At 46.4% G+C, this 26,567-nt stretch overlaps 1 protein-coding gene across 1 annotated transcript in view; it reads left to right on the top strand.

Moving 5' to 3' along the window:
• ACE2 (angiotensin converting enzyme 2) overlaps positions 1-26,567 on the top strand; it is a 459,770-nt gene that overhangs the window by 246,063 nt on the left and 187,140 nt on the right. Inside the window, exon 11 of the mRNA XM_086934340.1 lies at positions 11,555-11,653. Within this exon, the coding sequence (XP_086790466.1) occupies positions 11,555-11,653 (99 nt within the window). The remainder of the gene's footprint in view (positions 1-11,554; positions 11,654-26,567) is intronic.

The raw sequence follows: 26,567 nt of genomic DNA, 5'->3' as shown, positions 1-26,567 counted from the left end.
CTCTAGAGTTTGGGCTAAGAGCCACTAACGGCCGTACACCTTCGGACCGGATGGGAGCTCCTACCTTCAACAGAGTTGGTCATACCTCGAGGATTGACTATATTCTGCTGGGATTAAAACTTTGGAGCCTGGTTGAAGATATGGTAGTTATACCGACCATGGAGAGCGACCATAATTCGCTTTCCCTATCCATCACGAACCCTTGGTCTAATGGTGCACTGTCGGCACCATCTAAGTCTATACATAAGGTTACTGTCTCTGCTTGTGGAAGACGCCTAAAGTGGAATAAAGTTGTTAGTGATGCAGTCAAACTTTCCAATATAGATGTGGTTGTTACGGCCTCTCAAACAGAGCTTGATAACATTAATTCAGCCATGTTAGCGGACAGGGTAACACCTATTTTTGAAGCAGCTGTAAAGAATATAGGCGAAGCTTTTTGGGCAGAGGGCTCTAAAGGGAGGAATATGTCCCAGTACAAATCCAAGGGATTGCATGACTGGTACAACGCAGCATGTAGGAAAGCCAAGACTTGCTTAATTAAGGCCGTTAAAGGTAAATCACAACCCCTGATACAGTTAGCAAGGAAAGAGCATAAGAGAACATTAACACAAGCAAAAAGGAAGTGGGAAGAGGCCTATTGGTATACCCTCAAAGAAGCTAGCTCCAAGAAAGATTCTAAATGTTTTTGGGACACTATAAGAGCTAGAAATAGGCCAGATAGTGACTTGATAACTTGCAACATACCAAGTCAGGCTTGGGTTAAACACTTTTCAAAGCTTTATTCCCGCCAAGATGATCATCTTACTCCCACTGTTTCTAATGTTCCTGAAGGGGGGGTTGTGGCTCCATTATCATTCCCCCAAACTTGGGTTACCCACCCTGAAGATATTGATTTTACACTCAAAGAAGTGGAAAATGCAATAGGCACTATCATTCCTCAAAAAGCTGCTGGCCCGGATAACATTCCTGGTGACCTATTGAGATTTGATATCCCGAAGTGGGGAAAACTGATCCATTCCCTCCTTGTTGCCATCTGTAGGGGCGCCCCTATCCCCTCTTCATGGAAAGGGGCGGAGGTGGTCCCCATTTACAAAAAAGGTACCAGAGATGATCCATCAAATTATAGGCCCATTAGCCTGTTAGATATTAGCCAAAAGGTAGCTGGCAAGGTCCTACTGGTTAGAATACTAGATTGGATAGAAGAAAACAATATCCTCTCCGACTACCAGGCGGGCTTTAGAGTGGGCACCGGGACAATCGAACAGGCTTTTTGATTAATGATGGTGTATTGGAAAGTTGTGGTCATAGGCAAGGGCAGTCTTTATCTCGCGTTTATCGATTTAAAGACTGCCTTTGACCTTGTACCTAGAGAGACCCTATGGAATGTACTGGCTGGCATGGGGCTGCCCCACTATTTACCATCACTTCTTATCAGGCTGCACAAAAATAGTTTTGCCCAGATTAGGTGGGGCCCAGGGGGGGAAAAAACAAGCAGTATCCCGGTCGAGAGAGGGGTCCGCCAGGGATGTGTGTTAGCTCCCACCCTTTTTTCCCTTTACATCAATGGGGTGGTTGAGCATCTCCGGGAACATCCTTCAGATGAACCATCCCTGGCTGGCAAACGTATACCTACCCTCCTCTTCGCGGATGATGCGCTTTTAATATCAAAATCCCCAATTGGCCTGCAAAGGCTTTTAAATAACTTCCAATCCTTTTGCTCCAAACGAGGCCTGGTAATCAACACAAGCAAGACAAAATACCTTGTGTTGAATCCCCCTAAAAAACCAGTCCGCCCACCTACTCTGAATGCTGAACCTCTGGAGAGGGTTGAAGTCTTTGACTATCTTGGAATCCGTCTATCACACAAAATGGAATGGACCCCACATTTGGACAAAATGCTTCTAACCCACAAGAGGATAACAGGAGCTCTTTTGAAAGAACAACGCTCCTGCATAACAAGACCAATAGCTGTTGTCCTCGAAATTTATTCGGCTAAAGGGGTCAGCTCTGCTCTCTACGGGGCAGAACTTTGGGGTTCATCCATTACTAATGATCTACCAAAATCAGAGAAGAAATTTTGTAGAGCGATTATGTCACTCCCTCAGGGCACTCCTATGGTCCCGTTGATGTTGGACCTAGGCTGTCGCCCAATTGATGAACTTGCAAGACTCCGTCCACTCTTGCTATCGGCTCGACTATGGCGAGTGGAGGAACTTGGTAAATATGCGCAAGGCCTAACAGAAATTATGTCATCATCTGGGTGGCATAAAATCAAATGGTTGAGAGACATGAAAACACTACTACTAAATTTGGGCTTAAATGAATCGTGGGTAAACAGATCCTCACCCCCGAAGTCAACTCTCAAGAAACTTTATTGGGACTGGATTCTGTTGCAAAGGTATACTAGCACTACTAAGGGCAGACTTACAGAGGATTTCTTGAGGTTTAAGGACCAACCTAAACGAGAAGTGTATCTTGATAATATTGAAAAACCCTTTGATAGGGCTCTGTATTTTAAATTTAGAGCAGGAACTCTTCCTTTGTATTCCTTCACCTCACAATGGAAATCCCCCGTACAGACTTCAGAGCTTTGCCCAGTTTGCCTAGATAAACCAGAGACAGTGGCACATTTCATGTTTGAATGTGGAGAGTATGCCCTTCCTAGGAGGGTTTGGCTTAAAAACCTATGTCGTCACCTGGGCACTGGGCGTCATATGGATGCAATTCGGATATTAAGGTCTGATAGTCGTGCCATCTATGCTTGTGCCTTAGCTAAATTTTTATCATGGGCTTGGTCTATCAGAGCCAAAAGGCTAAAATTAATTGTTTCATTTCTTTTTAAAAATTGACTGCCATATGAACTTTTTTAAAGGATAATTTTCTTTTCTTACTAATTTCCTTTACTGGATTAAACTTTTTTTTTGTAAATTCATGTTTATTTTTCTATAAAAAAATTTGATGTATCTGTGATCTATGTACTGCTTTTATGATAATTTTTATCGAAATAAAGCCTTTTTGACTTGACTTGACTTGACAAATACCACATTTACCTTACTTGGTTCATTTACAACATGAACGCTTCACTGTCATTGTGACGTCACAAGAAATGCCATGCTGATATATATATTTTTAAAGGTAATGGATGTGTTCATTAAGACTGAGGGGTTGTTACGGATCAGTGCCATGTAAGTGTGTCAGTAGCAGCCTTTCACTTTTACATACAGCACAAAAAGCAAGGAAGCCTGAATAAAATGGTTTCCTTGGTTGAAAGTAAGTTGCCACCCCTTAGAGTGATGTCTAAGTGAGCCAGGTTATCAGGCTTGCACCGGGGGAGGAGGGGGGGTGGTGTGCGCACACATGTGCAGTCCCATAGAGTCCACCATTCACCTGGTCATGTACACAAGTGGGCCTGCACAAGCGCTCACATCCTCATCTACACATGTATAAGGAACCTCCATGCATGTTTGATGATCTGATCCATTCTTTGGATATTGGGGAGAGCTGTGTTGTCTAGCTCAGTCACGTCCTTGTTCCTTTTGCTATTTTTATTCAGTCTGTCCCATTCAATCCTGTGCTCTTTTTGGTCCTGTACCTGGCTCCCATGTCTTCTGTCGATGTGTTCCATTTGTGGTTTCCCAGATCCTACTTTGCACACAATAAGTGATTTGGGTGGTTAATGAGCAGGGATGAGCTTTAGAGAGGCATTGGGTTGGTTACTGAGATGTGGGGGGATGTGACTTTTTTAGTGGGTTGCCATCTTATTACATTTTTGAAGGGTGTAATATGGCTTTGCTTGTGATGTTCAGTTTTATGTTTGCAGTGCTGTGTTCATATGTGTGAGTTGTGTATCGTATTCTGGAGATCAATGTCATGCTGATACTCGTTATGAGACTTTATATAGCACACATTAACAAATCACTTAGTTATGTGTTTATCCAAGGGTGACCTTATATTGGGAGCATCTGATGGGAAGCCATTCTTCGAGTAACTATCAGCCTTATTCATGAAGGGGCCGTTTTGCGAGCCCCTAATAGCGAATCATAGCGATTCGCTATTAAGGACTCGCAAAACGGTAATCATGTAGGAATCGCATAATAAAATGCGATTCCTACTGATTCCTTATTTGCGATTAGCAAATTGCTAATCGCAAATAAGGAATAACTCGCCATTCATTCCTATGGGCCAAAAGGCCCATAGGAATGAATGGGGAGTATTCCTTATTTGCGATTAGCAATTTGCTAATCGCAAATAAGATTGCGATTTAAAGGGTGCCAGGGGTGTCCAAAGGACACCCTGTAGCACCCCTTAAATGCAAATTGAAACAGGTGTTGCGCACACACATGTCCAAAGGACATGTGTGTGTGCAACATGCAACCTGGAAAAATGCTTTTAAAAGCATTTTTCTAAGTTTTTGCTATTTACCGAGAGGTCTGACCTCTCGGTAAATAGCGGCCCAAAATTGCATTTTCGCAATTTTCAAATGCTTCATGAATTGCATTTAAGGAATCTCAAATAGAGATTCCTTAAATGTAATTCCTCGCAATTTAGCGATTTAGCAATTACCGATTTTTGCATTTGGGATGCTGAATCCCAAATGCAAAAATCGCACTCGCAAAGGGCCGGATTCTCAGAATCCGGCCCTTTGCGGGCCGATTTAGCCTTCATGAATAAGGCTGTATGTGTTGTACGGGTAAGGAAAGCATTCTAGCATTTTTCCACATAGGGAGGAGCCTCTATCAACATATCAGACAAACCCATATGCCATGATGTAGGTAGAGGTATGGATTAAGCAATAGATTATATATGGGATTGTGAGTTGCCTTATCAGGTAAGGTTAATGTTTTAGACCCTCCCCCAAAAATATGTCAGGAGTGACAGTATTTTGTTGTTATTTTTGGGATCTAGACAGACTTTTATGGAGCAGAATGCTACTGTCAGCATGTGTTAGAGTAGTCATTCTAAACTACTTATGACTGAGTTAATCCACTCTTGGGGAATCTGTATCCGAGCTTGCATCAGTGGAGTCAATGCTAATTTTCTAAGCCGTCTTTGTTTTTAATATGGAGTAGATTCATCTTCTGTATATGTTTAGTACCTCAAAATGGATGTTAGTGTACTTGTAATGGTCCATCCTACTTAGCTCTTCCTTTCTCAGTGCTTCCCTTACTAAGTCTTTTAGTTCCTGAATCCCTATTTCTGCAGACTCCCTGTCTTAAAATAGCTGGTCGCTGAGTTTGATTCTATTGGTGCCTTTCTTTTAAGTGCAAAAAGAGTTTATTAAGCAATAAGAGGTGTCAATACAATATACATATGTGATACAAGAAAGAAGCAGAACAATCTAGGAAAAAATTGCATAAATAACAAAAGGTATACTGGTTATGAAGAGAGGATGAGGCTATACAATAAAAGGGAAAAAAAGAAAACAGTAGTAAAATCTGATAGGCAGGAAAATACATAGAAACAATAAGGTCAATCAAGGGGGTTTGGAGACTTCTTGCTGAATGGGTGACAAATGAAATGAATTTTTTGCACAAGCATCAAGGTACAATGTTATGGGGAGCCATAAATTGGTACGTTTCATTGCCATATGAAGAGGAAAAACAAAGGCAGTATCTAACTTATGTTTGTGACAAACATTATACCACCATGCTTTAACCGTTATATTGGTAAAATTCTTCCAGTTAACAGTAATTTGTTGGAATGCAACTGCTATAAGTAAATCAATGATTCGTACTTCGAAAGTGACATGATCCCAACAAGAGGAGAGACTGCCTAAAAAAATGTGAATAAAAGAAAAAGGGATTTGAGTACGAAAAATATCATTAATTTGGGTCCAAATTTGTCTCCAGAAAGTGTGTACGATTGTGCAAGAGAAAAGCATGTGGAAGAGAGTTGCATTAGGTGTAGAGCAAGACCAACATAAATCAGGGGTAGAGGAAAATCTTTTATTAAGTAAGTATGGTGTAAAAAGAAGTCTATTATAAATGAAAAATAGTGTCTGTGTCAAAGTGGCAGATCTAGAGGATTTGCGGATCTTGACCCACAACCTATCCCACAAAGAAATAGGCCAAGAGGTAGCAAAGTCGCATTCCCATTGCTCTTATACCTTAGACTTTAGATGAGGAGAGGGTGTGGAATGAAGAAAAGCGTAAATGAGAGAAGCTTTAGAAGAAACAGCCAAAAAGGAGTGAAGTTGTGAGGTAGGGTTAGGAGACGAAGAATGGTTGTGAGAATGCTGGATCTGGGAGTAAGCCGACATGACCACTTCCTTAAGTATTAGATATTTACGAGCAAAGGAAGCGGGAAAATCAAAAGAGTGGCGTAATGTTGAAAAAGATAAAAAAGTAGAGTGAGAAAAAAGTTGAGAAACCCAAATTAAACCCTTTTACCTCCAAGATTTCCAAAAGAAAGGTTTGTTATTGATAAGGAGATTTTTATTATGCCAAATGGTAGTGGATAGAAAGTCAGCTACAGAGGAGGGAGGGGTCGGGGAGGAGGCTAGCAATAGTTTGACTGTGAATTTATGTATTGGGATGGATGGTAGCTTTGGTTTACGGGAGAAAGATAGAAACTCAGCAAAAGTAAAGGGAGAGAGCGAGAGACGTTCTACAGTAACCCATAAAGGACATGGTTCATCGGGGTCCCGCAGCCAAAAGGAGGCCTGGCGCAAAAGGAAAGCCTTGTGATAGGTTGGAAAGTCAGGAAAATTGACACCACCCTCAGATTTAGGACGTTGACGTCTGAAGAGAGACATACAGGATTTTTTGCCTGACCAGAGAAAAGAGGAAAGAATGGTGTTGATCTTTTCGAAGAACTTCATGGAAATAAGAACAGGAATATTAGAAATAGTGTACAAAACAATAGGGGATAACATCATTTTAATAGTATCAAGGCGTCCCCACCATGAAAGATGTAGTGGATGCCATTTGGTGGTGAGATCGGAAAGTTTCTGGATACATTTGTTGAGACAAAGTGAGACTGTATCTGTGATGGAGGGAGTGACATGTAAACCTACGTATTTGATGTGAGAGGAAATCCAAGTGAAATTAGAATCAACAAAATCAGGTTTGAAGGTAAATTTCGTGAGGGGTGAAATTTTGCACTTGTCATTGTTGAACATATATCCAGAAATCTGCGAATACTCACGAACTTCAGCAAGAAAGGCAGGAATAGAGACAGAAGGATTGGAGATAAAGAGCAAAATGTCATCTGCGTAAGCAGCAAGTTTAATGTGAGAGTGAGAAGTCTGAAAGCCATGTATGTCAGGGTTTTGCCTATAAAGGGTAGAATAGAAGCGGGAGAATTCATCAAGGATTTCGGAATCTTTATGTCTAAGAACAGCATTGTCATCAAGTACAGATTCAATATTTAATTTATTGTGTTTGATTTTCAAATAATTAGCTAGAATTTTCCCTGCTATGTTTTTCCCACCATAAAATTTCGAACTAGATTTCAATAGGTAGAGAAAAGCGTCCTCTGTAGATTTTGTATTAAATTTCAACTTGGCGTCAATAAGTGCTGTCAAGCTTTCCTTTGAGTGAGAGGTATAATAGGAGTGTTCCAGATCCTTAATTTTGTGGAGATGGTCACTAGTATATTTACGGGCGGTCTTCCGCTTTTTAGCCACATATTGGATAATAAAATTCCTAGCTGGGGCCTTGAATGCATCCCAAATGGTGTGAGTAGGAATAGAAGGGGTATCATTAAGGGTATAATATTCATTAGAAAATTCAGTGAAGGAGGTGGTAAATTTGGGATCTAAAAGTAAGGAATTATTGAAATGCCATCTCTTTGGTCCAGTGACTTTGGGTAGGATATCAATATTAATAGAAACTGGGGCGTGATCAGACAATAGAATAGGACCAATTTCTGCATGAGTAAGAGACTGTGCGAGATGATGGGAAACAAAAATATAATCAATGCGTGATTGGGAATGATGAGAGGGAGAATAAAAGGTAAACTCTTTAGTCGTTGGGTTGCAAAGACGCCAAGCATCAATAAGTTTATGCTGTGACACCACGTGAGTAAAGAGTTTATGAGGCTTGTTTGGGACGAAGGGAACTTTGGAGTTGCGGTCCAAGAATGGGTCAAGAGGCTGGTTACAGTCCCCTGCCAAAATGAAATTATCATCAATAAGACTAGTGATGCGAGTAGCCATCTCATGCCAAAAAGTTGGAGCGCCGCCTGTGGGGGCGTAAACGTTGAGAAGGGAGAGTGCAACACCTCTCAAGGAAAGCTTGACATGTAACTATCTACCATCAGAATCCGATTCATTAGCCAAAATGGAGTAAGTAAGCGATTTACGGATAAGAATAACAACACCATTTCGCTTACCATCTCCAGGAGCAAAACATACATCTCCCACCAAACCTCCTTTAAGCTTAACAGATTCCGGTTCAGATAAATGAGTCTCTTGCAGGAAGGCAAAATCTACATTCAATTTGGCAAGGTGAGAAAGAATTTGTTGTCTCCTAATGGGAGAGTTAAGACCTTTAACGTTCCATGAAACAATACGTACTGACATTAAAAAGAAATGAAAAAAGGGTAGCAACTACAATGAGAGAAAGCCTCAGAGCAAAGGAAAACAAGGAAAGATGAATGAAGCAAAAGAGAAGATGAAATAGGAATTGGATGAAAAGAGAAAAATTGAAAACGAAAAAGAAAAGTGACACCTTTAAGAAGAGAACAATAGGAAAGGGTAGCTGGGAAGAGGAAGTAAGGACAGAAACAGAAGTTAGCATTTCAAAAAGGTAAGGAAACATACTGGACATAAAAAGAGAATATCAAGCAATGAATAAAATAAAAAATTTAAAAAAACGTACTTACAGGGGAAGGAGACGTGGAGGAACAACCAGGAAAGAGGGTCAAGTGAGAAGGGGGGTAGAGTCAACTGGAGGAGGCGAACGTCCAGGCCGGCAAGCTGCCCGGCCGGGGGAACAACTCGGAACGCATTGTAAAATCTGTAAAAGTACAAGGGAAATGGCGGGACAACAAGTTAATGGGGACGAACAATAAGATGAAAGACAATAAAACCTAGAAGATAAACCTGGAGGCGACAAACAGCAGGAAACACAAATGGTTACAAAGATATACATGAACTAGGAATAAAACTGATGAACCAACTGAGAAAAGAGATAAATGGTCAAGCCAAGGGAAGCATCAGCAACTCAATAGGAAAGTAATGGAGGAAAGGAAGAAGAAGGACCCGAGTGGTCCATGTCAGCAGCCTGGCAGGAGTTCAGGAAGCTCTGAAGTCGAACAGGATCTTCATAAGTCGTCGTCTTATTATTGTAGGTAACTCTGAAAAGGCAAGGGTGGAAAAGTCCGTATCTGGCACCGATGGAACGAAGAGCAGGTCTCATGTCCAGGAAAGCCTTGCGACGGTTAGCTGTGGATCTGGCATAGTCTTGAGCAAAGAACAAGGAGGATCCTGACCAGGTAAGGCGAGGAGTGGCTCAAGCTGCTGAAAGGACTTTTAATAGGTCAGTATATTAAAGAAAATACATAATGACACTCCTTGGCCTCGGCGAGGGAGATGAAGATGATGCGGGTCGACCTAACCTGTGGGCCCGTTGTATGTTTAGCACAGTGTCCTCTGGTAAGTGCAGGAGCTTGGGCAAAAAGGTTTTGGAGAAGGCAATTGGGTCAGTCCCCTCGCAACCCTCCACCAGGCCGTAGATGCGTAAATTATTGCGCCTATTACGATTTTCAAGATCCTCCACCTGATTCTGAAGGGAAGAAATCTGCGAATGCACATGAGACCTTGGCGGAGGATTCCTGAAGAGAAGAAACACTTCTCTCCACTGACGTAACCCTTCCATCCATCTGTGACCAGTTGTCAGTCAGAACTTGCAATTTCGCATTAGTCTCCTCCATAAAGGGACGAAGCGACCTTATCTCCTCCAGCAAAAGTTCCATGGATACAGCCTGAGCGGAAATGGTTGGTGAGGGAGGGTCTTTTTTCAGTCTCTTTGTAGTTACTTTCCCTGAAGGCTGCGCAGAGTGCTCCATCGTTGACTGAGGTGTAAAGGGAGAAGAAGGCGGAGAAGCTTCCAATTGAGCGAAGGCAGAAAACACCTTGGAGTTCTTGATAAAGATATGCTGCGAGGTCTTGTCAGCAGAAAGTTGCTGAAGTTTGCCCATGAGATGTCAGCAACGTTGAAAAGGAGTGCCCATGCATACAACAAAAGAACCGCTAACAAATAACATCCAAACACAGGTAGTTGCTGTATGCCTCGGTCTATTATGGTTCGTTTGTCATGTTGAAAGCACCAGAGCGGGCAGCGATGAGTAAACACATAAGAAGGGGGTATATTGATGGAAAAAAGCTCCAGTGCAAAGAGACAAGCTACGAAGGTTATCTGAGGTGCAGCGACAAGTAAAAGAAGCTTCCAAGTAACATGTCAGATAGCCACCGGCGCAGAACTCTAGGCAAGAAACGCTTATCATATGCCTTAATTCATTGTAATGCGCCCAACGCAATGTAGGTAAGCCTTCTCAGCCTCACATGACAGGCTCGAGGAACAGAGACTGGAGAGCACAAAATGGCTGCCAAAGTCGAGGGAAAAGAGAGTTTCCAGAGCAGACATAAAAAGAAATGGTGGCAAGAGAAAAGTCAATAAATGCACTCAGTCGGTCATCAAAGCCTCAGAGGAAGGTGAGCACACCATGTAGGCAACAACAATGCTGGAGCGGAGCTTCTATCTATGATTCGTGAGAAGCATGAAGAGAGTTCAAAAAGAGTTCAAAATGGCGTCCGCGGTCATGAAGAGCCGCGACCGCAGCGTTACAAGAGAAAATAAATCAACCAGGACCGCTGCTAAGAGCTCAAAAGCAAATCGTTACATGCCTGAGAGACTCCGGTGGCACTGTAGTCCGTTTGTTTGGAGATGGGAGAGCGTGAACCGCTATTATCCCCCAGCAGCTGCGGAGCACTCACGTCGGCGCCGCCATCCTCATCGGGCGCTAGCCATGCCCCCCTATCGGTGCCTTCCTGATTGTTGTTTTTTAGGATCCCTATCCTTGGTGCTAGGTTTGTTGTGCTACTTGGATGTCTACTCCTGCTTAGGCAGCCACAAATAAATCTGAGATATCCACTGGATATGGTGAAGTGAATTGTTTGCAGAGTGTTCTGATCTTGTAATATGGTCATTGTGACTTTTCATTGAGTTGTTCAGTGAGATGTGAACAAGTGTTGTGTTTTGAACGTTTGTTGTGCAAGGTATGTTTTGTGTGGTGCCATAGAGAGGTGTGGTGGTGAAGGCTCTGTTTGGGCTTGGTGTCCTGTTGTTAGCAGTAACTCACAGGTGTAAATCTCCAAGTAAAAGACTCTAGTGTGCGTTTCACCAAAACATTTAGCTTCCGCCTATGCACCATCTGTGTATCTGACGCTGAAATGGCAATTCACGCATATCCTGCCATAAAAGATAACGACAGAAAGATGAAGCATTAGATGTTCTATTTCAATGTACTGTTAAGTATTAATTTGTTTTCTTGATTAGCCAAGACTTGCACTGCCTTCGTTATGGATGTGTCCTTGTTTTGTCTCCCACAGACGAGAGATTGTTGGTGTGATGGAACCAGTGCCCCACGATGAAACATACTGTGATCCTGCAGCTCTGTTCCATGTTGCCAACGATTACTCATTCATCAGGTATGGGAAAACACGTAACCTCATAGCTCTATCTTTCATGATTTAGGTATCAGTTTGCGTTTAGCTACATATGTACACTGAAAAACAAAGAGGCATATCTACAAGGAAACGCTACGCAACAATGCTGCACATTTTGCAGTGCCCTTCTGCGTCATTAAAAAAACGCAGGAATGCATCATATTTATGACAATACAGCGCACCCCTGTGTTTTCCCTTGAGCGGACACTAAAAATAGCTGCCTAGTGCCAACACAGACACTCTTGTGCCATAGTGAAAAAATGCCTGTATTGCCAGGAATAATTGTTTGTGTGCAAGAAGGAATCCATTCCTGCACATAAGCAATCAATAATGGCGAATTGCTACTTAATAATTCTCTCCTTCTTGCACATAAACAATCATTCCCTGCATTGCAGGCACCCTTTCACTAAAAGTATTTCTCCTCATTCGCCAATCTAACGCCTGTATTTTTCATGGCGTTAGCTTTCTGGCGTTGCCTAAGATTTACAGACACTTGTAAATCTAAGGCAGTGTCAAAAAGCAATGGGTGTTGTGGTGGAACTCCCAAAGCAACACCTATTGCATGCCCCTTTTACGCAGAACACTGCGTCGAAGGGTCCCATATTTTCAAAGATGGCATTATGCCACGCAAAGTGGCTTAATGCCATTTTGTAAAAGGGGGCAGGGCATTGCTCCACCAGAACGTCGTAAAAAGTGACGTTCTGGTGGTGCAATCTTAAGGAAAATATGTGCCAAAGAGACAATTCAAATCCTACTTTGCCCTCACTTGAATGTTGTGGAATTTTCTGAACTATAAATGGAAGGAAGCACGTAGGAATTGAATCAACAATTCTTTATATCACTGTGTGAACAGTCTTGTCACTTACATGACTTTGGTAACTTTGAGCGGCCACATAGTTGACCGCTCGCCTTAGAGGTTTCACTGTGTTTCCAGACCGCTTACCGCTACAGGAGTAGCTCAACAGCCTTCCAGCTCATTGCCATCCAGGAGGGAGGAGGAATCCATTTGCGAGGCCGCAGAGGAGGCGAGAGGCGCGGCCCCGGGACTGCGAGGTACAGCGTTCAACACTCTCAGCTGTTTCCTCTTCCCGCGTGAGCCGCGCCCCCTCCCAGTGCCACGCCCCCAAGGTGTTCTTAACCTCTCGCGGCCTCCGCTTCGCGGGGGCCGCTCGCCTTAGAGGTTTCACTGTGTTTCCAGACCGCTTACCGCTCCAGGAGTAGCTCAACAGCCTTCCAGCTCATTGCCATCCAGGAGGTAGGAGGAATCCATTTGCGAGGCCGCAGAGGAGGCGAGAGGCGCGGCCCCGGGACTGCGAGGTACAGCGTTCAACACTCTCAGCTGTTTCCTCTTACCGCGTGAGCCGCGCCCCCTCCCAGTGCCACGCCCCCAAGGTGTTCTTAACCTCTCGCGGCCCCCGCTTCGCGGGAGGCGCTCGCCTTAGAGGTTTCACTGTGTTTCCAGACCGCTTACCGCTACAGGAGTAGCTCAACAGCCTTCCAGCTCATTGCCATCCAGGAGGGAGGAGGAATCCATTTGCGAGGAGGCGAGAGGCGCGGCCCCGGGACTGCGAGGTACAGCGTTCAACACTCTCAGCTGTTTCCTCTTCCCGCGTGAGCCGCGCCCCCTCCCAGTGCCACGCCCCCAAGGTGTTCTTAACCTCTCACGGCCCCCGCTTCGCGGGAGCCTCTCGCCTTAGAGGTTTCACTGTGTTTCCAGACCGCTTACCGCTACAGGAGTAGCTCAACAGCCTTCCAGCTCATTGCCATCCAGGAGGGAGGAGGAATCCATTTGCGAGGCCGCAGAGGAGGCGAGAGGCGCGGCCCCGGGACTGCGAGGTACAGCGTTCAACACTCTCAGCTGTTTCCTCTTCCCGCATGAGCCGCGCCCCCTCCCAGTGCCACGCCCCCAAGGTGTTCTTAACCTCTTGCGGCCCCCGCTTCGCGGGTGCCGCTCGCCTTAGAGGTTTCACTGTGTTTCCAGACCGCTTACCGCTACAGGAGTAGCTCAACAGCCTTCCAGCTCATTGCCATCCAGGAGGGAGGAGGAATCCATTTGCGAGGCCGCAGAGGAGGCGAGAGGCGCGGCCCCGGGACTGCGAGGTACAGCGTTCAACACTCTCAGCTGTTTCCTCTTCCCGCGTGAGCCGCGCCCTCTCCCAGTGCCACGCCCCCAAGGTGTTCTTAACCTCTCGCGGCCCCCGCTTCGCGGGAGCCGCTCGCCTTAGAGGTTTCACTGTGTTTCCAGACCGCTTACCACTACAGGAGTAGCTCAACAGCCTTCCAGCTCATTGCTATCCAGGAGGGAGGAGGAATCCATTTGCAAGGCCGCAGAGGAGGCGAGAGGCGCGGCCCCGGGACTGCGAGGTACAGCGTTCAACACTCTCAGCTGTTTCCTCTTCCCGCGTGAGCCGCGCCCCCTCCCAGTGCCACGCCCCCAAGGTGTTCTTAACCTCTCGCGGCCCCCGCTTCGCGGGAGCCGCTCGCCTTAGAGGTTTCACTGTGTTTCCAGACCGCTTACCGCTACAGGAGTAGCTCAACAGCCTTCCAGCTCATTGCCATCCAGGAGGGAGGAGGAATCCATTTGCGAGGCCGCAGAGGAGGCGAGAGGCGCGGCCCCGGGACTGTGAGGTACAGCGTTCAACACTCTCAGCCGTTTCCTCTTCCCGCGTGAGCCGCGCCCCCTCCCAGTGCCACGCCCCCAAGGTGTTCTTAACTTCTCGCGGCCCCCGCTTCGCGGGAGCCGCTCGCCTTAGAGGTTTCACTGTGTTTCCAGGCCGCTTACCGCTACAGGAGTAGCTCAACAGCCTTCCAGCTCATTGCCATCCAGGAGGGAGGAGGAATCCATTTGCGAGGCCGCAGAGGAGGCGAGAGGCGCGGCCCCGGGACTGCGAGGTACAGCGTTCAACACTCTCAGCTGTTTCCTCTTCCCGCGTGAGTCGCGCCCCCTCCCAGTGCCACGCCCCCATGGTGTTCTTAACCTCTCGCGGCCCCCGCTTCGCGGGAGCCGCTCGCCTTAGAGGTTTCACTGTGTTTCCAGACCGCTTACCGCTACAGGAGTAGTTCAACAGCCTTCCAGCTCATTGCCATCTAGGAGGGAGGAGGAATCCATTTGCGAGACCGCAGAGGAGGCGAGAGGCGCGGCCCCGGGACTGCGAGGTACAGCGTTCAACACTCTCAGCTGTTTCCTCTTCCCGCGTGAGCCGCGCCCCCTCCCAGTGCCACGCCCCCAAGGTGTTCTTAACCTCTCGCGGCCCCCGCTTTGCGGGGGCCGCGAGCCTTAGAGGTTTAACTGTGTTTCCAGACCGCTTACCGCTACAGGAGTAGCTCAACAGCCTTCCAGCTCATTGCCATCCAGGAGGGAGGAGGAATCCATTTGCGAGGCCGCAGAGGAGGCGAGAGGCGCGGCCCCGGGACTGCGAGGTACAGCGTTCAACACTCTCAGCTGTTTCCTCTTCCCGCGTGAGCCGCGCCCCCTCCCAGTGCCACGCCCCCAAGGTGTTCTTAACCTCTCGCGGCCCCCGCTTCGCGGGAGCCGCTCGCCTTAGAGGTTTCACTGTGTTTCCAGACCGCTTACCGCTACAGGAGTAGCTCAACAGCCTTCCAGCTCATTGCCATCCAGGAGGGAGGAGGAATCCATTTGCAAGGCCGCAGAGGAGGCAAGAGGCGCGGCCCCGGGACTGCGAGGTACAGCGTTCAACACTCTCAGCTGTTTCCTCTTCCCGCGTGAGCCGCGCCCCCTCCCAGTGCCACGCCCCCAAGGTGTTCTTAACCTCTCGCGGCCCCTGCTTCGCGGGAGCCGCTCGCCTTAGAGGTTTCACTGTGTTTCCAGACCGCTTACCGCTACAGGAGTAGCTCAACAGCCTTCCAGCTCATTGCCATCCAGGAGGGAGGAGGAGTCCATTTGCGAGGCCGCAGAGGAGGCGAGAGGCGCGGCCCCGGGACTGCGAGGTACAGCGTTCAACACTCTCAGCTGTGTCCTCTTCCCTCGTGAGCCGCGCCCCCTCCCAGTGCCACGCCCCCAAGGTGTTCTTAACCTCTCGCGGCCCCCGCTTCGCGGGAGCCGCTCGCCTTAGAGGTTTCACTGTGTTTCCAGACCGCTTACCGCTACAGGAGTAGCTCAACAGCCTTCCAGCTCATTGCCATCCAGGAGGGAGGAGGATTCCATTTGCGAGGCCGCAGAGGAGGCGAGAGGCGCGGCCCCGGGACTGCGAGGTACAGCGTTCAACACTCTCAGCTGTTTCCTCTTCCCGCGTGAGCCGCGCCCCCTCCCAGTGCCACGCCCCCAAGGTGTTCTTAACCTCTCGCGGCCCCCGCTTCGCGGGAGCCGCTCGCCTTAGAGGTTTCACTGTGTTTCCAGACCGCTTACCGCTACAGGAGTAGCTCAACAGCCTTCCAGCTCATTGCCATCTAGGAGGGAGGAGGAATCCATTTGCGAGGCCGCAGAGGAGGCGAGAGGCGCGGCCCCGGGACTGCGAGGTACAGCGTTCAACACTCTCAGCTGTTTCCTCTTCCTGCGTGAGCCGCGCCCCCTCCCAGTGCCACGCCCCCAAGGTGTTCTTAACCTCTCGCGGCCCCCGCTTCGCGGGGGCCGCTCGCCTTAGAGGTTTCACTGTGTTTCCAGACCGCTTACCGCTACAGGAGTAGCTCAACAGCCTTCCAGCTCATTGCCATCCAGGAGGGAGGAGGAATCCATTTGCGAGGCCGCAGAGGAGGCGAGAGGCGCGGCCCCGGGACTGCGAGGTACAGCGTTCAACACTCTCAGCTGTTTCCTCTTCCCGCGTGAGCCGCGCTCCCTCCAAGTGCCACGCCCCCTCTCACATCGCAGAGTCTTAAGCAAGGACACCGACGCGCATCGCGGGGCAAAGCCCGGGCCAAGGGCGGGCCCGTTGTTGCCCGTTAGTGCCCGGTAGAGACCGGACCGGGCCACCCCCTTTTTATTCCAGCATTCACTCCCAGTAGTCTACAAACATGCCGCCGAAAACCAGGAGCACTACAAAGAGCAAATCCAAAAACGCCCAGGAGGTAGCACAAATAACCGGCCCCATCGATTTGTTTATCACCCGTACTCATGAAGTAATAAACCAGAGCATCTCCCTTCTCGAAAAGAGAGTGTCACTGGACCTCATGAACGCGAAGCGATCATCCTTAGGAACTATAGCAACTGCCACTTCCCCGATCCACCTTACTTCCCAAAACTGCTCCCTACCTGTGTCTATGACAGCCTCTGAAATCATTACAGTACCATTCACAGTAGACCTTTCAGTCACTCAGACAGAGTCTGACCTTTCACTAACCTTGGATAATCTTGAGGCAACCCCCGACCTAGCGGCCTGCCAAACCCAAACCCAGGCAGAATCCCAGTGCAACTCAATCTTGCTTTCCCAAGGAGAAAGGGAAGGAGCCATCTCAAAACAAGGCAGCACAAAACCTATCGACAGTGTACCAGAAATGGCTCCAATCCCCGCTCATGCCACAGACCATTTAAACCTTGCAGCACAATCTCTCCAACAAAACATATCACTTCTTCCGGCAGTCAATACTTCCCATCGAACAACCCTGAACGAGGCAACTGCCAACCTCTGCAGAACATGCAATGTCACTTCACAAGTCCTGACTACGGTAAAAGATTTACTGTATCAGTACTTAAAACCCATTCAACTTAGTATTAGAAATCTGGAAGCCCAGATGACTATTCTCTCTGCATCACTACTTGATACTAACACACGTATAGAAATAAAGGGCCAGCGAAAAGCCCCCCAGTCTTTTAAAAATCATCCACACCCACAACCATCTAATGCAATAAAACGACCAAATTTGACTATTCCACCCCCAAAAAATCAAACACAAAGTGTCATAAATCATAACTCTCAAACTGTAGAGCTCCAACCGCAGCAGAGTAAAACCGCTGTGGCACTAGGCCGGCCAACATCCAACATAGGCCCGGCTAATCAAGACACTCCAGGACCGGTGACCAGTAAATCCAGCAAACCCCACACAACAAAAACGCCAGTACCCCCCCCCGCCAAAATCAGCGGTCCCCCAGCCTTCTCCTAAAAATAACCCCAATAAAACATCAGCTACTAGACGACTAGTCCACTTGCCCCCAGAAGCCACTCCATATACGTTAGTACTCACCGGTGTACCAGAGCTAACCGATGATACACCTGAAACTGCATGGTCTCTTAAAAACAAGGTCATGCAGTGGTTAAGCATCAATAGGCCTTTAGAACCCCACCACTCGGGAGGGATATCCACAGTCCGCAGGGTAGTATGGGTAGGCAAAACAACAAAAACGACCCGCGGAGACTGCGTAATAGTAACTTGCAGAGACCCCTCCGTAGTGGATCATATTTGTGCCTGGCCCGCACTGGAAAAAAAGGGGGGAATTGACGCTCGTCACCTTTCTTTCTTTTACCCTCCTGCGCGACAACATCGTTATACACCACCCTGGAACTGGCACCAGACCCCTAGGGAATCCTGGCGTCAGACCCCAAGAGCCCCTTGGTTTCAGCCGGAGTACACCTATGATCAGGGGGGCAGAAACCCTCCGAGAGACTGGCCAAGGCAACACTGGCAAGATAGGCCCTTACAATCTTACGAAGGCTGGCAGGGCTTCCCAACGCAAAACCGCTTTGCTTGTCTGGAGATGGTCGATTGACCACCCAGGGCCGAACCCAGGAACATAAACACGTCCACCTTATCACAACAAATAAACCCTATCCAGCAGCAACTTCCCCTGGAGCTAGTTTTTTGCAATTCTGGAAACCCATTTCCAGAAATATCAATTGCTCCCCCCAGCTTCTCCAATATTGTTACCCCTGATAATTCATTCCTGAAATCGCCAACTGTCTCTACAAGCAATTCTAATAAGGTTACCGACAAAACTTCCACAGCCCCAGATAGAATCAACACTGGTTCGCATCACCAGCATATTACAGCTCCCAAACTTCCTGCTATCTTCCCGCAGGCTGAACTCCGCCAACCTCAGGACACTCTAACTGTAAATGCCCCGTTAGATTCACCCCATGTCCCTGCAGACTCCACAAATCTGAGCATCTCTATTGCATACTGGAACATCGCAGGCTTGTTATCGAAAATAACACTAGGGCCATGGCTAGACACGGCTAGAGAACATCAGTTATTGTGCCTGCAAGAAACTTGGTGTACAATCCCACTCCACCTTGCGGGATACAAAACTTTTTTCACCACAGCAGTACAGGGAAATATGGGCAGATCAAAAGGGGGGCTCACGACATACGTAGCCAATACCCTCCCCCTTAAAATGAAACTAATAAAGGAGGCATCAACATTTCAAATTTTTCAAATTACCCAGTTGCCAGCATCCAAAGACAACAACAACTATATACTCATAAACTACTATAACAATCTAGGTACCTTGGATAGCTGGTCAAACTTAGAGGAGATTGCTTCAGCTATAACAGCGTTTCAAAATGACAATACTAAAACCACAAATTACATCATTTGGGGTGGTGACTTCAATCTCCCTCTGTGTCCAAACCACAAAAACGGAAACTGCGGCCTCCAAAATGAACTTGGGAACCCCATACCTCACTTCGTCCACTCGCTATGCGGAAATAAACTCAATGAAATCCTATTCCACTTAGATATGGACTATGCGAACGAACTGGTTAACCCGCAGCAGGATTTCCAGCCCACTTTCCACGGGCGAGGCTACTGTAAAATCATAGACTACATAATAGCCTCAACCTCACTTAAAGGGCAATTAGCGAACTTTGAAACTGGGTCAAACCCAACAAGTGATCACTACCCGCTCAGTATAAAAATTAACATCAAACAGAAAAGAGCCCATACCATAAAATTGAGCTCCCTCAAACAACAATCACTTTCCATGAACAAACTGAATGGGTGCACAGTAAAATGGGCCAAGATAGACCCCGAAGAGGTGACACAGAGGGTCCTCGAAAAAACAGGTCAGTGGCTATCTAAATGCACGTCTCTGGATGCATCACCGCAGACGATTGTCAGCAGTTTCCAAAGCATTCAGGAAACAATAAGGGATGAGTTATTTGTCAGCATAAAAAACAAGACTAAACATCCTACCACGAGATGGTTTGACACCGCTTGTCGAAAGGCCCTTTCATCACTTAAAGACGCCTTGCATAAGCCTACCAGGGATCCCAAGGAAATTTCCTATCTGAGGAAGATCTACAACTCAGCAAGGCAAGATCGCAAAAAACAAATCAAAAAAGACCTCTGGCTGCGCCTACATGATAGTGCCCAAAGAAAAGATAGTACTTCATTTTGGCAAACCATAAGATCGCCCTTCCTGGCCAACAACACAGACATTGAACACCTTGATGTGGCTATATCAGAGGAAAACTGGGTTTCCCACTTCGCTAAAATCTTCGGAACAGCCCTAGACCCTGCAGCAGAAAACACAACATATGAGGTCCAGTCAACGAGTAACATCATATACCCAATTAAGATACATTTTCATCTTAATGAAATCATAAAGGCAATCAGGGCCTCCAAACCTGGCAAGGCCCCAGGCCCTGACGGTGTTCCAATGGACCTGTTCCTCCATGATGTGGATTTCTGGTCGCAGATAATCACCCGGGTCATGTCAGCAGTAACCAAGATCGGCCTTTTCCACTCGTGGTCTACTTCCATCCTTTTGCCCATTTTTAAAAAAGGAGACCGCAACGATCCTGCTTGTTACAGACCAATCTCCCTTCTGGACTCAATGGGCAAGATTGCAGGTCGGGTACTCCTGGACCGTTTACAATCTTGGGCCCGGGAGAATAATATCTTAACCGACCTGCAATACGGTTTCCAGAAGGGGCTTGGGACCGTGGAGCAGGCCTTGAATCTTGTTCTATTGGCTGGTAAATATGTACACGCCAAAGGAGGTAACATCTTCCTCGTCTATGTCGACCTAAGTGCAGCATTTGACTGCGTCCAGCATGCGAAACTCTGGCAAATACTAAGCGACCTGGGTGTGGACCCCCCGATAACAACATTCCTGTGAGAACCTTATTCAAATGCTGAAGGCCGAGTTCGTTATGGTACCAGTGGCGAACTGTCACGTCCATTTCAGATAACGAAGGGAGTAAGGCAGGGCTGTGTCCTGGCTCCCTTCCTGTTCAACCTTTATACTAATGGACTTGAACAGGCTATGCTGGAAGGGAGTCAGGATCTCCCCCAGATAAATCATCGCCCGATACCTACGCTGTTGTACGCTGATGACTCAGTGATTCTAGCACGGACCTTAAACCAACTTCAGATCCAAACCAACAAGTACACAGCATTTATGGACTCACTTGGTCTCAAAATAAACATCAAGAAAACCTTCATAATGCATCTCGGCCCTAGGACCAAAACCACAAAACCAATAATGGTAGACAACAACAAACTGGAAAAAACCTCGGTCTATCCATACCTGGGTATCCTAGTGGACGATGCACTGAATTGGCGAAAGGCAATTGAGGCCAGAAATCTCCACTTTCGACGTGCTACTTCAGCTTTAACATCTTTCTCGAGGAAACTGGGGAAACCAGCCCCATCTGAACTCATGACGATATATTATGCAAAATGCCATAGCGTGGCCACTTATGGTGCTGGAATTTGGGGCCATGGACGCATCGACCAATTACAGGTCACTGAAAACGCTTTTGTAAAGTACATTCTGTCCCTCCCTCAAAGTTCCCCGACATTAGCCTCACATCGGGAGCTTGGTATGGAATATATTATTGACACCATTCGATGCCAGCCTATTCTTTTGTGGCATCGAATATGGTGCAACCCTGAATGTCATCTAACCCGCTCCCTTATTGCTGACTGTTTAGCCCTGGCAAATTGGCGGAAAATCCCATGGTTAACCTACGTATCTAATTTCTTTAAAGACTTGGATCGTGAATCCTACTTTGAAGAACCACCCTCAGTGGCAGATATTTCCAGGAAGCAGTTAAAGCTAATGTGTCTGGACCACCTAAGGGATTTACGGAACCAGACAGAGATTATTAAACCATCAAATGAAAAAATCGGCGCCCAACAAACTGGAAAATGTATACAGCCTTATTTGACGTATTTTTTATCTAACCATGAAAGGTATTTATTAACAAGACTTCGATTTAATATTTTCTTCCGTTTAGTCACATTCCCTGAAACGAAAAATTGGTCGCCAAATTTGTTGAACTGCCCCTGTGACGGAATTTCTCCACAAACTGCGATCCATGTAGTCCTTTTTTGTAAATATTATGAAACATCAAGGAAAAAATGGATTATTCCGATTCTCCGAATCAGTGGTCACAGACAAACACTTGCAGCATATCTTTATTTGCAATCTTTAAAGTCATTGCATGAAGCCAAATTCATAGCGACCTTCCTTAAAGAAGTCTTAACAATACGTCGCAGCATTTCTAGTTAAACGTGAACTGAACAGTATCTCAAAAACTTATTTTTATTTAAAAATGTCTTTTATATCATGCTTCTTATTCATGTGTTAAAAATTTATTACATGTACTTTTTATGATTATTCAACTGATAATCGAATAAAAGTTAATGAAAAAAAAAAAAATGTTGACCCTAATCTCAAACCTATTTGCATGTGTAAATGAGACGTACGCCCACAAATAGCTTTATTTACAAGTGCAAAGCCACTCTCTTAATTTATCGTTAGATAGTGGTGGAAAATACACACTAGGGATCACCTGTGAGTGTGTGACAACCCACACATTTAAACCTTACTGTTTTTTCATAAATTTGCCTTTGGCACCTTCTCACCCTAAAACAACTTTTCAGATCCACTCCTGTCAAGGGCAGGATATTCATTTCCAGGTTGGGACATGTAAGGGGTTCCCCCCAGAATTTGTGAGGTGCAGTAGAAGGGAGTTCTTCAAAGGAAAAATATTTTTACTTTTGGAGAAAATTAATAAGGTAGTGAGCACATTTGACTGAATGGATATATGCTTATGTATGAAAATTGAATTCACAAATGTTTTGCAGGATTATGCTTTGGGACTTGTGACTGTGATTTCTTGGACAAATCTTGAACTTTTTTTGAATGACAAAAAGTCAAATATCTGAATTCATTGCCAGTTTGAAATGCAGCCTCTACAGATTTTCTGCTTTTTCAGGAATGAGGGCCAAAGTTTTTTAAGGAATCTCACTGTTTAACACCTGTAGCTACAGCATGTTAATTTGTGTTTAATTGGTGTTTTGTTTAAATCTTCATTCTACACAGGGCCTATCAGTACCCAATTCAGAGGCCCAAGGGTTAAGCAAGAGCTACTGGGCCCAACTGTGGTGATTGAGGCCTTTTTGCTCTTGGTGCCTTGGGCCCAGCATACTATGGGCTCTGAGCAACTGCACAAAGTACCCCTTCCACACTTGACTCTCAGAGGTAGCACAACCTCAGGCAGTCCAACGCTACTTGGGGAGGAAGTAGGTGTAGTGCAAACACTTGAACACCACTCAAGTAAATTGAGTGACCTCAATAAATGAATGTCCATCCAAATACTCACTTTTATAATAAGTAGTATTTATACACACACACAAAGTGGAATACAGGCCACACTGAATAATAACACCCTCTTCATAAGTTCTGTATTCTAGCAGGGTCTGTATTGTCTCCCGCACCACCCTCTTCTAGCTACTGCCTGGGGTTATTATCCATTTACTTGAGGCAGCATCCAGGTTAGTCCCCACTAGTGAATTTGAGTCTTAGAAATTCCAATATGTCATAACAAAATCAAAAATAAGGAGGGCCAGCAGCCAACCTGCCTGCTGGACTCAAGCACGCACAAGTCTATGTAATATACAACCTCTCAAAGTATTAACATAGACACTTCAACAATATTCATGCAAAAACAGTTTTTTCTTTTTGTATTCAATTTTTAAACCATACAATAGCAGCCATAGAAGTATATGTTGCTGAGTCAATATATACAAATACATAACACATGGAAAAAACAATTCTTTGATAATCTCTTATCATCACAACATTTTATATATCACAGATGACTTAAGCCCAATCATTTCGGGACAAGTACGTCCCTTCTTCAGGGGCATCACTGCAAAACATAAAATTAATAAAGCACACTTATACCATGTACACATATGCGAAACAGTCATGAACAATCCCTGTGTGAAGAGTGTGATCTGGGTTGAAAAGATGTATAACACCAATGACATGCCAAGGACAAAAGAAAAATACCTTCTGTGTGTAAAAATATATAAAGGGTGGAACCAGCTTAAAACACAAAAAATAATTAAAATAATAATAAGAAAAAGCAACAAGAGTGAAAAAACTTATTTAAAAAAAGACTGTACTCACTCAGTGAAAATCTCCTAAATAGATTGAACAAGTAGAATCTGAACAGTCGCAATCACGCTATGAAAGAATTCAAATATGTCAACTATCTGCTATCGGCAAATTCCGAACATCAATGACCATTGAAATCTAAATAGATCATACCTTCTGGTATATGTGGTGAATAACAAGGAGGTTTCTCTGGCTGTGTTATCTGGAATATAAGTAATCAAAACTATGAATAAAAGCCCCTCTAGTAATGCCAAGCGGTGTAAACAGAAACCCGTAGGATCTCTTACCCTATACGCTCTTCCTTTTCGCAACACGGTGCCCCTAAAGCAGAAAAGGAACACCGTGAGTAACATGCATTCAATTGAGACGAACCACAGTCAAATTAGACACCTACAACCTGCTCGAACAATACAAGGAGCCAAGAATACCGGTCTTCACCTCTCTCTACGCTTCCCAAATTCAGCGCGTTTAATTCCGAAACTCCGCCGAACTCCTGATAACAAACAGGGGAACGTCCCTACGTCATTCTGAACTCTGCCAAACTGCTAATCACAAGACAAAACCCGATCACGTGACAGGGGATCATGTTATGTTATGTTATATTTTATTTCTATAGCGCACGGCTACTCAGTAAGAGTGTCCCGGCGCTTTATTTAGGCAGCTCAGTGTGAAAAACATAACACTATAAGACAGAGACAGATAAGGGAAAGAAAGACGTCCTAACGGTTAAAAAGCCAGGTCTTGAGGCTCTTCCTAAACAGGAACAGATTAGGTGTGCGCCGCAAGGCCAGAGGCAAGGTGTTCCACAACTGAGGGGCCCTAAAACCAAAGGAGCGACCCCCGGTACGGGCCTTCCTCACTCGGGGGACCACGGCCAAGAACAGAGATTCCGACCGAAGAGATCGAACCGGGCAATAAAAGACGAGCCTGCGCTGTAAGTACCTTGCTCCCGAGCCAGAAAGCGCTTTGTGAGCCAGGGTCAACGCTTTAAACATAATCCGCTTCCGGATGGGCAGCCAGTGAAGCGACTGCACCAACCCGGATACTCTCGCTCGCCTATGGAGGCCGAAGATGGCGCGAGCCACAGAGTTCTGCACAACCTGCAGCCGCTGAACAAGATAGTCCGGAAGCCCTAAATATAGGACGTTGGCATAGTCCAGTCTGGAGCCTATTAAGGCTTGCACAGTAATCTTTCTATGCTCTTCTGTAAGCAAAGGTAAGAACTTCCGGAGCATCTTCAGAATACCAAAGCAAGTGCCCGTCAAACCAAGAATATGTGATCTCAGCGTCAGATTAATATCAATCTTAACTCCCAGATTTTTTGCCACCTGAGATGCCTGAGCAGGGGGACACATATCCGTTGGCCACCAGGCCCGCCATTCAGGGTCCGAGGCACAGCCAAAGAACAGTACCTCCGATTTGTTGGAATTAGCTTTGAGGCTGTTCCGCTGAAACCAGTTAAAGGCCATCCCTAAGCAGCCCCGAATGCTCTCTCCATCAAAAGCCTGATCTTTCCTACACGTGAAGAGCAGTTGAGTGTCATCCGCGTAGGACACGATCTGGGCCCCAAAGGACTCCACCAGTGCCGCCAGAGGGGTCATAAAGATGTTAAAAAGAGTCGGGCTCAACACAGAACCCTGCGGAACTCCGACTCCCAAAGGCGGCATCTCAGCGGAGCTCGGGGAGGCCCAGACTGTTTGTCGGCGACCCTCAAGAAAAGATGTAAACCATTTGAACACCGTCCCCATCAGACCGATGTCATAGAGTCTGGCGAGAAGCGCCTCATGGGGAACGGTGTCAAAGGCCGCCGACAGATCAAGCATGACAAGCATGGCCTTGCCTCCTGAGTCCAATGTCTCCCTAATAACCTCTGACACCTCCAGGAGTGCTGTCTCCGTACTTAAAATAGGACGGAAACCGGATTACGAGGGGTGCAATAGGTCATTCAATTCTAGAAAACTAGAAAGAGCGCCATGCACATGCTTCTCCGTGATTTTAGCCAACGCCGGGAGGAGGGAGATTGGCCTGTAATTGGCCAGAACCTCGACGTCTAACCCAGGCTTCTTGAGGAGGGGAATCACCATAGCCCTTTTCCAGGACCGCGGGACCCACCCCTCGCTCAGAGACAAGTTCAAGAGAGGGTTGACCAATGGGTTGACCACAGGCGCCATCCTGGCCAAAAATTTGGCCGGACAGGGGTCTAATGGCAAACCCGATTTAAGATTGGCCAAAAGTGCAAGGAAAGCATCAGTGGAGACAAAGGGAAACTCCGCCAGAACAACATCCCGAGTGGTCGATGGAACTAGTCCGGACACAATGCTAGGAGACACTTCAGCAGACCTCTGTAAAGGAGTCCTGGATCGATTTAATCTTGTCCGTAAAGAACTTGACAAGATCACAGACCCACGACTCAGGTGACGCTATTTGAGGCAAGTTGGATCTGGGGGCTGTGAACTCCCTCACCACAGTAAAGATCTCCTTACATGAATTGGAGGCAGCATCTATCCTCCAGGCAAGATATTCCTTTTTCTCGCGGAGAATGTCGCGATGGTAGGCTTTGACCGCTATCATGTAGGCAAGTCTGGCCTCCAC

This window comes from Lissotriton vulgaris, chromosome 8 (genome assembly GCF_964263255.1).
Source record: "Lissotriton vulgaris chromosome 8, aLisVul1.2, whole genome shotgun sequence".
NCBI lineage: Eukaryota > Metazoa > Chordata > Amphibia > Caudata > Salamandridae > Lissotriton > Lissotriton vulgaris.
This window is presented reverse-complemented; position numbering and strand designations above follow the sequence as displayed.